Genomic DNA, 14,371 nt, shown 5'->3' with positions numbered 1-14,371 from the left:
TTGTCTAGAACCTTTTATTTATTTTTTTGCAGTTTGTTTATTAAAGGTCTACTTTTTGCTCCAATTTTGGTCCAGTTTTAGTGATAAGCAATAAACAGTTCACTGTACAGCAATATCAGCATGTTTAGTAGGGGAGGCTATCCAAGGAAATAAAAATATTTTTGCTTGCTACAGATATTCCTGACCCTCCTGCGGCACCCATTGTGGTTGATGTAGGAGAAGATTGGTGCATTATGAACTGGGAACCTCCAGCATATGATGGTGGGTCGCCTATCTTAGGTAAGTAGCATCTGCACAGCTATTTTGATATTTCCTAGCTTTTTACTGTCACATTTAATGGGAACCTCTGAGTTAGTGCCCACATGGTGGGCATCTAGCTGCTGTCTCTTAAAGTAGAATTTTCTGAGAACCAACAAAGGAGATTTTCATCTTGTGTGTATGACTTCATAGATACCATTTTATATACAGTACAGGCAAATAACTTGCATAGCCTTCTCTCTGTGTGTCTGGAAACATATAGAAAAACAGAGCATGTGACATAACAGTAATTGCCTCCAACTTTCCCACCCTAGTTTCACTTTATTGACTATCACTTTTGAAGGAAGAGGAACTTGGAGTATAATAAACACTGCGTTATACATTCAGTTCCTCTACATCAGAGGTGGGAAACCTTTTCAGTCTGGTAGGCCAGCTCAATATTTGTCTCCACACACGCACACACCCGGGCCACCTTTGACAGGTAGGCAGGACAAACCACCTGTCAATATTATAACAGGTGGGTTGTCCTGCCCCCATGACAAAGTCTCTTGCATAGCGCTTTCCAAATACCCGACAGCCATCTGGTTGTTGGGTGCTTCGGAACCACAGCACAAGGGGCTTTGCTAGCTTCACAGCAAGGTGACTGGGAGACATCATTTTGTTTTCTCACAATTCCCCCAATGTTGCAATGCTCTGTGGCATTCTGGGAAATTAAAATGGTGGTTCCGAGTCCCAGGTGCCTGGCAATGATAGGAAAACTTTGGGGGATGGGGAGATTAAGGGGTAGTGCTCAACAGCAGGTGTGAGCAGTGAGCCTGAGGATACTGTATATTGTCACCAAGATTTGAGAGGAGGAATTGATATGGAGAGGCAACTTTCAGCAATAGTTATATGTTTCTTGTATTATTTAGTACTTCCCACACTTGATTCAAAAACAGTTATTACCTGCTTCTAGGAAACATGTATAAAGCAGCCTTGAGATGTTTGAATAGTGTAATTATAGATAGCTTTAGGCCATGTAATACTCTTTGTGGACAGTTTGCACAAGAAATCAAACTAGTGTTTCAGCTACATGGCATTCCATGGATAAGCAGAAACATTTTAACTGATGGTTTTTGCTTTCTCTAGGAAATGTGGGGTGGGGACCTATTCAGATACCTCTGTGCTGTCCAGGTCAAACAAATACTTTCTGTGATGTTCACTTTTGTTCATTTTAGAAGTTCTGGGTTATTAGCCAATGGTATTACATTTATGCTTATATTAATCAGCTATTATTAATCAGCTAACGTCCTTATAGATCAAGATGATTGGACCTGGCTGCTTAAAAAGATACCATGTTTATTAATAAGTGTAAACCACAAATAACTTTTTTTTCAAATTTTCTTACAAGTGGCACCTATCTCCCTCCAAACTAAGCAAAATTTATGAAATTAATATGAATTTCTGGAGGCATAAACAAGCAGATTTTATACATGTATTTTTGTACTTTATACATGCATTTTGAGCAAAAAAATAAAGCAATTCTGGAAGGTAGTAATGAATACCATATAGGAAATTACAATATATAACATAACAAGGAACCCCAAGACTACCCTCCAATATGAGCAAAAGCAAAAACAACCAATACACACATTGTTACAAGACTATCTATTGGCCAGATTTGGGGAAATAACTCAATAGGATGGTGGTTAAACAAAAAGAGAGATGTTGAATTATTAACTAAATTAACTATACACACACACTATACACCCCCAAGAATGTACATTTATAGAAAGATGAGACTTCTTTATAAATTTTTGGAATGAAAAAAAAATAACAATAATATTCTTCCTGATAGTTCCATTTCTTTAAATAATGATATACAAAATGTATTCATTTGTAAGAGCCTACTGTATATTTTTCTTTTCTGTAATCATATAAAAATAATAATTGGAATTCTGCTTATATTTGTTTAGGTTACTACATTGAGAGGAAAAAGAAGCAAAGTTCCAGGTGGATGAGGCTGAACTTTGACCTTATTAAAGAAACAACTTTTGAGCCGAAAAAGATGATTGAAGGAGTTGCCTATGAAGTCCGGGTGTTTGCTGTCAATGCCATAGGCACTTCAAAACCAAGCGAGCCCTCAAAGCCTTTTGTGCCTTTGGGTGGGTAGATAATATACAATGTACATGTTGTCAGATAATCAGACTATCAGAATATCAAAGATATGTCAAAGTCAGTTCCTCCATTTTCTTTTAAATATTGCAGCAACTTTTAATTAATGTGATCCATAAAACTGCTCACAATCCCAAGGGGAAGAAAGTGTGCAAATAAAATGAAAGAAAGAGTGGGAACAGGACAAAAGAGGAAGCGATCAAAACAAAATGTTAAAGGACTTCAACAGATAGACATTGATGCAAACATGCAGCAAAGGTTGTATTGCAAACTCAGACACTCTCTTTCATTGCTTCCAGCTGTCACAAGTCCACCCACCTGCCTGGCAGTTGATTCCGTAACAGATACTACAGTTACCATGAAATGGCGGCCACCAGACCAAATTGGAGCTGCAGGTTTAGATGGCTATGTTATAGAGTATTGCTTTGAAGGAAGTAAGTGACAATTGAATTTTTCTTCAGTTAGGTGAGAGATGTTTTACTTTTTATAATAGAGACCTGCTTTCACTCACATCGAGGCGACTATATTGTAAGTGAGGATTCTCCAAGTCAAGTATGTGTTTCTATCCTATCCGGCTTCTAAATGTTTGGTCCAACTGTTGCTAAAAAATAATATCGGTCTTGCATTTTTAACTAGCATTCCAGACCAGCGGCTCAAAATTCTGAAACCTTGTAAAATATGTATTACACTGATATGGAAATGCCGTGTCCACTTTCAGTAGCAATGCTAGTTGCTACTTTAAAAACAAAATGAAGGACAAAGGAAAAGCAAGAATTAATGCAGAGATATGACTGCCCCCCCCCAAAGTCTTATTCCCATTGTCATTTCTTACTTGGTCAGGTCAACACAACTCTTAGATTGCCCCTTCTAAATTTTGGTGTGTCAGAATATTTCCCTAAACTTTGATTTTGTGCTGATAGGCAAGCTGAGCTGGTGTAGATTGAGCCATTACACCTGCTTTGCCACACTTGAATAAGGGTTAATTATTTCAACCCATATCTGGCTGTATGCGAATTAGGGCATTTATTATGTTGAAGCCAGCCCTATTATATGATGGAGATTTTCAGTGTCATTCAGATCTCAAAAACTGCAATTGTTCCTGTGTACATAGTGTGTCACTCTCTAGAGCCTTGATATAATTTAAAAAGGCAAGTGATCTGAGGTGAAGAACAGTGGATGTGACCTAGAACAGGTAAGGAAATGGGACACTATGTGAAGTCCAGAAATTCCTCAGTTCATGTGGGAAAGCATTCCCCCACCCCCAGTTTGCAGTGCCTGGATAATAGCTATTCTAGGAAATGTTCAAGAATAGGAGGATATTCTTGCCCTAAATTTAATTGTAGCTGTGTTATTGGTATAGGCTTCCTATACAACTTTTACAGTACAGGAAGACCAGCATGGAGGCTTGGGAAGTACCTGTTTCTAGAGGAAGTGGGTGGAGCACTGTGTGGCAGACAACAGTTGGAAGGAAAGTGAACGGTCTCCAGTTTTTGCTTTGCCCTCCATCACTCACCCTAACAGAAATAGCAAAGAACAGGCAGGCTTCACACCTCTGAGATTAAAAGTTCAAGTGAGTGGCTTCACGCCCTAAGTTATGGCTAGCTATCATTTGCCTTGGCAGAAGCGTGCCACTATTTCCCTGGTGAACAAAGCCCTTAAAGATTATTAAGATGTTTTAATAGATTCTACTCTTTGACTATGAGCCAAACGACACATGGCATTAATCACATGATTGGCCCTTGAATACAGGATGTTTCTTCCTTTCATGTATAGCCAGTACCCTCTTTCCTGCCTCCGGTCTGGATTTGGACCCTGGTGTGGGACTCTTTACTCCCTGATGCAGTCCTGATTTAGATTACCCCTGCCCCCTGTGGAGAACCCATTCCGGATAGGAGTGCCATTCGGTTCAAACGGCTAAAGCTTTTCTATTCCCCCTCCCATATCAGGGTCCTAATCTGGATTTAGGTCCCTACACTTTAAAAAATCCTGCACTCAAGGACAAACCGTGTGATTAGCATCATGTGTTATTTTACCCTATAGCAGAAGTTTAGAATTATTATTATTATTATTATTATTATTATTATTATTATTAGAACCTCATTTACAGATGAATAGCTATGCAGAGTGTTTAAACCAACTGGGACTTAAACCCCTTCCCACATTGCCAAATATCTTCAATGTGGGAAATGTAAGAAAACTGGAAAATAAATATATTTTCTTTTCTTTTTAAATGGACAAATTAAACAAAATTTTAATAAGTCTGGTAGAGCTTTCCAGAAACAAGAAAGCTGCAGCATAATTTACAGGTTGGGGTAGGGAACCCCCAGGAAAAACCAACCACAGGTGTTGTAGAAAATTGATTTATTATTGAAGTTAACACAGTGCAATGGAGCCCAGTCTCTTTGCAATATCCTTGATAAAGAGCAATGTGTCTGAATTGCATTGGGAAAAATACAAGAATAAGTCAGCTTTCTGTGACACCTATGGAAGTTTCATACCATGCTTCATCTTCCTGGGAAACTGGATTTGCCAAATATTCAGCTCAGATCCATGCTGACTGGGGCTGATGGGTGTTTTAGTCCAAAACAACTGGAGGGTATCAGGTTGGGGAATACTGAAGTAAAGAATCAAGAATATATGAATTAGTCAACAGTCCCAAATTCTCTGTAACTAAGGAGGATGTGATATGCATAGTAAATCGTAAATCTAGCCATCATAGGTAGAAATGTCTTTCAAGGGACACTTCAGGGTTCAGCAGAACAAAATTCCTTGTGTACCTGTTGAACAGAGCAAAACTTTTACTTTTTTCTTTCAGATAGGCTTAAAAGCATTAAGAAGATCCCTCAAAATGACAGCCGCGTCTGCCATTTTGGTGTTACCCACCTCACATAAAATACAGTAGTGATGTATTTTACAAACAATACTGTGTGCATGATGTGTATTCTACTTATGCTTTGCATTTCTAGATATACACCTATATATTTATTTATGTGTGTGTGTATACATATATATACAGTTAATGCCACTCATGTGTATATTGTAACACTTTGGAACAAAACGTTTTGGAAAATACAAAAAATACTTGGTGTTTACTTCTATATCTCTTGCTCTGCCTTGTTTCCTTTCATTTTTCCTTCAGTACCTGAATATCTCTGTTCTTCATCTTTTTTCCAGTACCTTTCCTTCAACTAATTTTTCTACAACGTTTAATATTTCACCTGGATCTCCAGGTATACTTTCTTTGACTGTCAATCTTTCAGCTGTCACTTTTTTCAGTTCTGTCCTTCTCTTCTTCTTACTTATTCTATCAGTTATTCTCTTTTCCCTCTCTCTTCTACTCTCTCTCTTGTCTATTGCCCTTGAATGGAATTTTATTAGGGCTGCTTTAATGCACAGACAAATTCTATGATAATAGTGCAGAGTGACCTTGGAAAAGTGAGAAACGTTTTGGCTTCTTTAAAGTTGATAAAGGAGATTCTCAGCTTTCAGTGGAACCAATATTACATTACACATACACATATAAGTTTAAAGGATCAAACATTGCTCATGGACTTAGTGACAGGATCAGATATTGTGCTCCTCGTAACTCATTCAGTCATTCATCTATGCTATCAAGTATACGAATCCGAAGGCACTGGAAACTGAAATTAAAGGAATAAGCACCTAGATGATTAGAGGCTCCCAACTCTTTTATTCTATCAGAATAACATCATTGTAAATGCAAAATGGGTAAGGGAATCCCCCCCCCAACATATTTCTGTAAGTTTGTAAAATGACACTGAAGTTTTCATTGGCTAGAATAAAATGTTGCAAAAAAAGAGATACTCTTACCTGTTTTGTATTTCCTTTTCTCTGGAATCAACATAACAAAAACATAACCAGCTGAATATGGTGGTACACAATAACCTAAATTTGATCCAACAAGTTTGTTGTCTCAAATCAGCAAGCCCTGAAACAACGTTAGGTGCCTTCTCAACCTCAAGGTGAACAACCCCAAGTAAAGCTTGTCTTCCAGCACCTTTATTTCCCCCAGGTTTTGTCCTGAATGTGGACACATGTATGCACATGAAACTCATGATCAGGGTCTTAATGGAAACACCAGCAACACAAGAATAAAACCTGTTGAGATCACTGCAGCAGTGCTATCATCGGCAGACCCTACAACACAATTTCTCTTCAGGTCCAGTTTTCTGCTTCCTGTCTATTTTATTGTCCAATATCAAGACAGGTTATAAAACCTGAAAACTTTAGTCATTAGGCCCACCTTGCAAGACACACCAATCCATATGTAGATTTTAATCATTGAATGCTATCCAGTGAACCATACATGCTATGCACAATGGGGTTCTGAGCCAGAAAAGCAAAATAACAACTGTGAATGAAAACTCTTTGACAGGCAATACTTAGAGAGACCGAGTTCACTCAACTGCAGCTATACAACAAGCCAGCAGACTTCCAGATCACCTTATACCAGCATATACCTCTGCACACCACTGTTCTATTTCCTTTTAGCTTTCTCTTTCTTATTCTGGCCTACACTTTAATCTTCTCTTCCTGCTAAATCTTCTCTTTTACTCGATGGATTTCTCCTGCCTATCTCCTCTTTTTTTCAAACCTCATCTTTCTCTCTGGGTGCTCAGATATACCAGTCTCAAAGGCTCTTCTGCCTATGACTGTAAAGTACCAAATGTGCTTTCCAAATTATTTAGGTCCTCAGGAGCCCACTACAGAGGGCAAGGGAGACAGTGGTGGTGGTACAGAGCAAAATAATAGTGAGGAGACAGACGGGGGCTTGATCAAGACTGAAGAGAAGACACCAAAACCCTGTGAGTTTTCAACGGCATCATCTCCCCCTTCCCCCCCCCTCGATTGTGCTGTTTCCCCTTGATCTGTGGTTGGAGCCTCAGTCCGCTCGAAGCAAAGTGGCCAGGGGGGAAATCGGCAAACAATGGTTTGCCATGTGTAGAAGAAACAAGCTCTATTGTGCCATGTGTAGAAGAAACAAGCTCTAGCCAATTCCTTGATCATCCCAGAGCTCCTCTTCAAGGCACAGTACATATCTCTGTATAGTTACTAACAGGGACTACTAACAACTGACTCATATCTTGCCTGTGTGAAAGTGGGTGTCTCTGAATTAACTTTAATGGTGGACTCTCATAAGGTATATCGGCAGAACTGTATGAAGGTGAATTTCTGGAGGCAACTTATGACCTGGAAGGTAAAGTATGCAACAAAGATATTTAAACATTCTTACTGAAATTGATTCCCCCCCCCCCGTATAATAGTGACATTTTTGAGGGAACAGTACCGCAGCGACTTGGGGGGAATGTTCATGGAGTGCTCTTTTGGTTAAACAAAAGGTGCCAGAACTTATATCTTGATAAAAGTGCTGTAAGTACCTGCAGAAAATGGCCATAATGGGCAGGGGGAGAAAAGAGGTGATGGTACATGGTACTATCACAAAAAAGCACAGACTATACTGTATGTGACTCTATTGTTTTGATTATCCTCATCATAGCCCTGTGCAATAGATTATTATTATTATTGTTATTATTATTATTATTATGCAAATGGGAAATTGAAGCTAGGAAAGAGTGGCTTGCTTATATGGCTGAAGTAGGAAATGAACGCAGGTAGTATATGCCGAAATCCGTTGATCCACCTCCTGAAACGCATACTGTCTCCACTCACATAATACTGAAGAACCAGTTTTTAAAAATATATATAATGTGGTTAGTTTCTTCTGCAAAGCGTGAATGATGCACTGTTCTTTCTGTATGAAAGCCTATTCAATAACTGACTGCATAAGACAGTTACTGGTGTGTGAAGCTATTTGTGAATTCTGTATTGGTTAGAGAAAAATAATAGCTAACTTCTTTCTCTCTAAAGTTCTGAGTATCAGTTAAGATGTTATATATATAAAGGCCACAGTCCCAGTCCAGATGTGTAGAGCTCTAATACATACATGGCACTCTCAAAGTCTTTCCCCATTCATTGCAATTTCAGGGCCTGTTCCATGCATATACAGTATCCCTATTTAAATTAAAAAAATTGTCCAGTAGCACCTTAAAGACCAACTAAGTTTGTTCTTGGTATAAGCTTTCATGTGTATGCACGCTTCTTCAGATACACTGAAACAAAAGAAGTGTCCATGCACACGAAAGCTTATACCCAGAACAAACTTACGGTAGTTGGTCTCTAAGGTGCTGCTGGACAATTTTTATTTATTTTTATTTATTTCACTGCATCAGACCAATACGGATACCTACCTGAATCTTTATCCCTATTTGTTTGCCTAGTCAAGTCTTTGACTTGGAAGTGAATGGGGAGGCATGTGCTTGATTGGAGCTTCATGTGTGCATTCACAGAGTTCTGAATCTGGTTTCATATGTATTCATAAATACATACGGTATTTAGACTGGGATTAGGTTGATGGCCCCATCTTTATGAAGTTGGCTGCAGATAAATCCCATTATAACTTAGAAGTAGGTGATTTATCTCTGACCACTGTTGAAAGTTGCCTGGTGGTCTAGTTGTTTTCTATGCAATGTGGCTGTGATCTTCCAAAGTTGTGTTCTGGTAAGAGTCCTATTCATTTACTGGTATGGTACCTTTTGTGAGCATAGCCTGCTAGTAATCAGTTATATATCTTTTAATCATCAGAGTGTTCTTGAAAGTTACTACTCCTGAGACAACTCACTCTGCAGTTCACTCACTATTTGCAAATAAACATGGCAAGCCACATGTCCCTACCCACCTCTGATCCTGGTGTCACTCCACTAATGATATTTCATTTGTAACTGTAGTGTTCTTAAAGAGAAGAAGGCCAAGTCACATTTATATGTCCACCAAGGGAAAAATAACTTCATGTTATTTTCATACCACTTAAGCAGCTGGGTTGTGGAAGTTGGCAGTGGAAGTTAATAGTAAATATTGTATACTACTGGTACTAAATGAATTGAATGGGTTATAGAAGCTAGTGATATTCCTTCAATGCTAGTGATATGGAATCATTGGGGGGGGGGGTTGGTGGTAGCAATGCTTCTGAATATCACTTTCTGGAAACCACAGGGAGGGAGTGTGCTATTTGAATCCTGCTTTCAGGTTTCCCCCAGGTACCTGGTTGCCACTGTGAGAACAGGATGCTGGACTAGATGGGCCATTGGTTTATATCCAGCAGGCTCTTATGTTCTTATCCTTCATACTCTGTGCCCAAAAGAATTAAGCTAAACTTCAAGTGTGTGCTCTGCTACGAAATGACTAGCTTATGCAACAACAGTGAAGAAATTGTTTTTGCTAACATGCTGTCTTCTGAATTTGCAATGTGTGCTTTCAGTAGCTTGGGATTTTTTTATTTCAGAGATTTAGGTGGCTGACATTTGCCTGTTGGGAATTCCATGTGCACACGGGAGCAACCACATAGTTCTGAATCAAGTTTCATACACACATGCGAATACATATTTATGGTCAGTGTGGGATTGCATCACCATCCCAGGATTACAGTTTACTTGGAGTTTTTCAGAGCATTTCAGAACTCTGAATATTGTTTAAAGGGAAATGTTGTGGTAGCAATAGAAAAACATGGATCACTTAGTGGACAGCAGAGATGTATGTGTAAACAGGCAATATGAGTTGGACAAAGAAGCATTCATGGAACATAGAAGCAGTACGGCTGCATGTGTGGATAATGATTCTGTGTCTGCATAATACCTGCACATTAATTTTTTTGCAACAATAAAACTAGAAAACGTTATTTAAAAGAGATAGGAAATTATTTAGACTGAAACTGTGTTCTGGATATCAACTTCCATGTGAAATTCTGTTACTCCAACTAATAATTATCATGTTGCTTGCATGTTGACATTCCTTTAAGGAGGCAGTACAATAATATATTGATTACTGCCCTTCGGGATTATAATTTTAATTATAAATGTATTAGTCAGTTTTTAAAATGGAGGAAAGTGTTAAATAATATTTATTTCGTACAGCAGGCATCGGCAACCTCCGGCCCATGGGCCGGATGTGGCCCATGGAGACCATTTATCCGGCCCACGGGCCACCCCTGAACCAAGCTGCCCGCTTGGCAAGTCCCACTGCGGTAAACCGGCGTGGCTTGGCACGGGGACTCACCGAGCAGCGCCGGAAATCACGTCTACGCAGCTGCAGAAGCGATTTCTGGTGCTGCAGACTGGAAATCGCTTCTGCGCAGCCGCGGACATGCGCAAAAGCGATTTCTGGTGCTGCGCTGCCCATTTCCAAAATGTCCACAGCACCAGAAATCGCTTCTGCGCATGTCCGCGGCTGCGCAGAAGCGATTTCCGGTGCTGGCTGCCCATTTCCAAAATGTCCACAGCGCCACCGGAAATGGCTTCTGCACCTGTGCGGCCCATGTCCAGCCCACGGACAATAGTCCATGGGAATCCTCCGGCCCACGGGCAGAAAAGGTTGCCAACGCTTGTCTTACAGTCTTCATATGCTTTCTTAAATTAGAAACTGGTGGTTTGGCTGCAAAATACTTCCAGGAAGTGAAATATATTTAGTTTGCTACACTTAATGTTTTTTTTAAAAGGAATTAGTGATTCACAAACACTTTTCATATATATATCATTATCAATTTCTGTCCTTTCCTTCCTTTTGCTTTTTATCCTACTTCAGCGGAAGAATGGATTGTGGCTAATCCAGAACTCACAGACAAAACAAAATTCACCATCACTGGCCTGCCAACTGGATCAAAAATCTTTGTTCGAGTAAAAGCTGTGAATGCTGCTGGTGCCAGTGAACCTCGGATGCATCCACAGCCAATTTTAGTCAAGGAAGTGATAGGTGAGACAGGCTGTTTACTTATGCCTAGGGATGGATGGATCTGTCAGTGTTGGTTCCCTCCATTTCTCATTTTTCCAATCTGAAATTCAGTTCTCCGCATTTCTGCAGCAATCCGTGTTTTATTTTTTAAAGACCTAATGAAAATTTGAGTATTTCAAATACACCCTCTGTGAATTAGGAGAAAAATTGTATGCAGTTTTGACTAATGTACGCATTAGTATAATAATGACTCAAGACAATGTGTTATGGGATTATAATTGGCCACAACTTTATTAAGATTTAGATGTAGGAAGACCTTGGCTCAGGCATTGGGCGTTATCCTTCCCCAGTCCCCAGCCAGGGAGCAGGGTTATCCAGAATGTATGCGGTTAGGGCTGGCTCTGGAGAACATATGTTCAAGCAGAGAGAGCCCGCCCCCGTTCGCCACCGCTGGAAGGGGGAAAGCAATGATGACTACTCGGTGTATGGGCCAATGCCTCCCCTCAAGACCCCTTTAATAGGGGGAACCCTGATCTTGATGCCTTAAAGGGGGGTGAGGTCACCGCCTCACACCCCTCCCCTTTAGGAAGATAGCCAAAAGGAATCCGTCTAAGGCCTGAAACCGCCAAAGTTTTGACATATTGCTATGGGAAAGGCAAAACCTGCCAATGCGGGAAAATTCATTTCCAGCCCTTCAACAGCGACCCTGACGTAGCAGTGCCTGTGTACCTGTGGGGGGAAAGGTTAACCTGCAAAAGAAAACTTCAGTTAGGGTTTGGAGGGTGGGAGAAGCTCTGGAGCCAACTGTTGCTTGCAGGTAAGATTCAAATCTTATTGTGTGAGCTGGACAGTCCCTCCCCCTTACCTGGCCTGTCCCCTGGCAACACCTCCCCAGGCAGGATTGGACGATTGGCTGGGGTAGGCAGAGACCCCAGGTATCCCGCCTGGAGAGGTAGTGACCAGATCCAAACTACCAGGTAGCCGCTCTGTCCAGGGGGCTGTGCGCGACCACACAAAAATTGCTCCCCCACCCTGTTTAATGTGGGGAGCGGTCATTACCAAGAAAGAGTCCATAAGGCACGATGGAGTAAAGAAGCAAGTCCTGTGGTCATAGCACTGCCGATAGCCCAAAGTAATCAACTTCCTTTAACAAAGCAAGAGTACTGGCTCTGGTTTTGCAGGCTCCGTATCCAGCACTTCAGCTCATCTCAGTTTATTAACTGGCATATGAAACCAGGATCAGATCCAGTTAATCAAATACTTTTTCAAACAAATGCACTCCCCCTTCCTTCTTTTTCAAATTAAGAACCCCCGAAGATTCGTCTGCCAAGACACTTAAAGCAAACATATGTTCGAAGGGTTGGAGAAGCTGTGAATCTTGTTATTCCCTTCCAGGTAAGAAACAAATAAATATAATTATTTATGTGAATGTTGCATGACACAGGCAGCCCCCCGTTTACGCAGGGGTTACATTCTGAGGCACTGCGCACATTGGTGATATCACATGTAATTAAAACCCATTGAAACAGCCTTCAAACACCCCACTCTGCCCCTATTCTGCCCTTTTAGTGACATTTCAGTGATGTCTTTATGACATTTCCGGATCACTTCTGGGTTTGACGCGATGCATGTATACACGGTCACATACATATTGAACGTGTGTAAACGGAATAAAAAAATGCTTCCAGTAGCACCTTAGAGACCAACTAAGAGACCACCTTAGAGACCAACTCATACCTTTGTCATAGGTATGAGTTTTCGTGTGCATGCACACTTCTTCAGATACAATGAGACAGAAGTCACCAGACCCTTATGTATAGTCAGAGGGTGGGGAGGGGTATTACTCAGAAGGGTGGTGGGAATGGGTGATTGGCTGATAGGAGTGGTAAACCTGTAGATGACTGTTAATGACTGTTAATGACTGCAATTGGTCTTGCAGGAAAAAGCAATGGCTGGGGTGCTAAAGAAAGCTTGATCATGTATAATGAGATAAGAATCCAGTGTCCTTATTCAGACCAGGTCTCTCCATGGTTTTAAGCTTGGTAATGAGTTGCAATTCAGCAACTTCTCTTTCCAGTCTGTTTCTGAAATTTTTCTGTAATAAAAGATCTTGTATACAAGATCTCAAAGTAGCTGTTTTATTACATCTACAGGTTTACCACTCCTATCAGCCAATCACCCATTCCCACCACCCATCTGAGTAATACCCCTCCCCACCCTCTGACTATACATAAGGGTCTGGTGACTTCTGTCTCATTGTATCTGAAGAAGTGTGCATGCACACGAAAGCTCATACCTATGACAAACTTAGTTGGTCTCTAAGGTGCTACTGGAAGGATTTTTAAATTTTGTTTTGACTGTGTCAGACCAACACGGCTGCCTACCTGTAGCGTGTAAACGGGGGGGCTGCCTGTAGTGTCAAAACAGCAGCATGTGCTACTAGATTTTCTGCCTGTGTTCAATAAGCTATCTTATCACTGGCTTTTTTTTTAAAAAAAAGAAGAAGTTTGTATTAGTTTCTTGTAGTCCCAGAACTACTCAGGACTACCAAGAAGTCACTGGAAGAAACAGGTATTTCAGCCTCTCATTGAATACTTGTAGGACCAGAAGAGGAAAATATGGCATCTGTTCAGATGTACTAGCTGGTGATGTCAAAAAAGTTGAAGAGTATACTCTGAACTCCCAAAACTATACTAATACTGTGCTTATTATAATAATACATATATGTGCATTGTCAGTTCTTTTCCAGCCTAGTTCAGGATGTTCATTAATGTTTAAAGCCCTAAGGACTTAGGCCCCAAATATCTGAAAGACTGTCTCCAACCCTTTCAACCTTCTCAGGTGTTAAGATCTGCAAAAGGGGCTCTCTTGCTAGTCCCTGTCACCCCCAGAAATGTGGAGAATGGTAACCTGAGAGTTCTCTGTGGTAGCCCCTAAATTGTAGACTGACCTCCCCACAGAGGGAGCATATTCATTGTATAGCTTTCACCATTTACTGAAGATGCACTTATTTACCCTGGCATTTGACAGTTAAGGTGTTTTGCTTTGTGGGACCCACTTTTTTTAAAAAAAACATATATTGTTCTGCTTTATTTGGAACCGTTTGCTTGTTATTAATTGTAGCAGTTTAATCTGTTGAATATTGTATTGGTGTAAC

At 40.4% G+C, this 14,371-nt stretch overlaps 1 protein-coding gene across 13 annotated transcripts in view; it reads left to right on the top strand.

Annotated features, from left to right (window-relative positions):
• Positions 1 to 14,371, top strand: part of MYBPC1 (myosin binding protein C1) — a 90,452-nt gene that overhangs the window by 58,742 nt on the left and 17,339 nt on the right. For 10 of the 13 annotated variants that reach the window (XM_060279916.1, XM_060279915.1, XM_060279914.1 and 7 more), the window contains 7 exons: positions 175 to 279; positions 2,214 to 2,402; positions 2,712 to 2,846; positions 7,122 to 7,238; positions 7,574 to 7,630; positions 11,068 to 11,235; positions 12,521 to 12,609. In XM_060279916.1, coding sequence (XP_060135899.1) covers positions 175 to 279; positions 2,214 to 2,402; positions 2,712 to 2,846; positions 7,122 to 7,238; positions 7,574 to 7,630; positions 11,068 to 11,235; positions 12,521 to 12,609 — 860 coding nt within the window. The remainder of the gene's footprint in view (positions 1 to 174; positions 280 to 2,213; positions 2,403 to 2,711; positions 2,847 to 7,121; positions 7,239 to 7,573; positions 7,631 to 11,067; positions 11,236 to 12,520; positions 12,610 to 14,371) is intronic. The other 3 variants (XM_035126767.2, XM_035126768.2, XM_035126759.2) reach the window with 2 other exon arrangements.

The sequence above is a fragment of the Zootoca vivipara genome, chromosome 10 (genome assembly GCF_963506605.1).
Source record: "Zootoca vivipara chromosome 10, rZooViv1.1, whole genome shotgun sequence".
In the NCBI taxonomy this organism is placed as follows: Eukaryota; Metazoa; Chordata; class Lepidosauria; order Squamata; family Lacertidae; genus Zootoca; species Zootoca vivipara.
The sequence above is the reverse complement of the archived record's forward strand: the minus strand, read 5'-3'. Positions and strand labels throughout refer to the sequence as shown.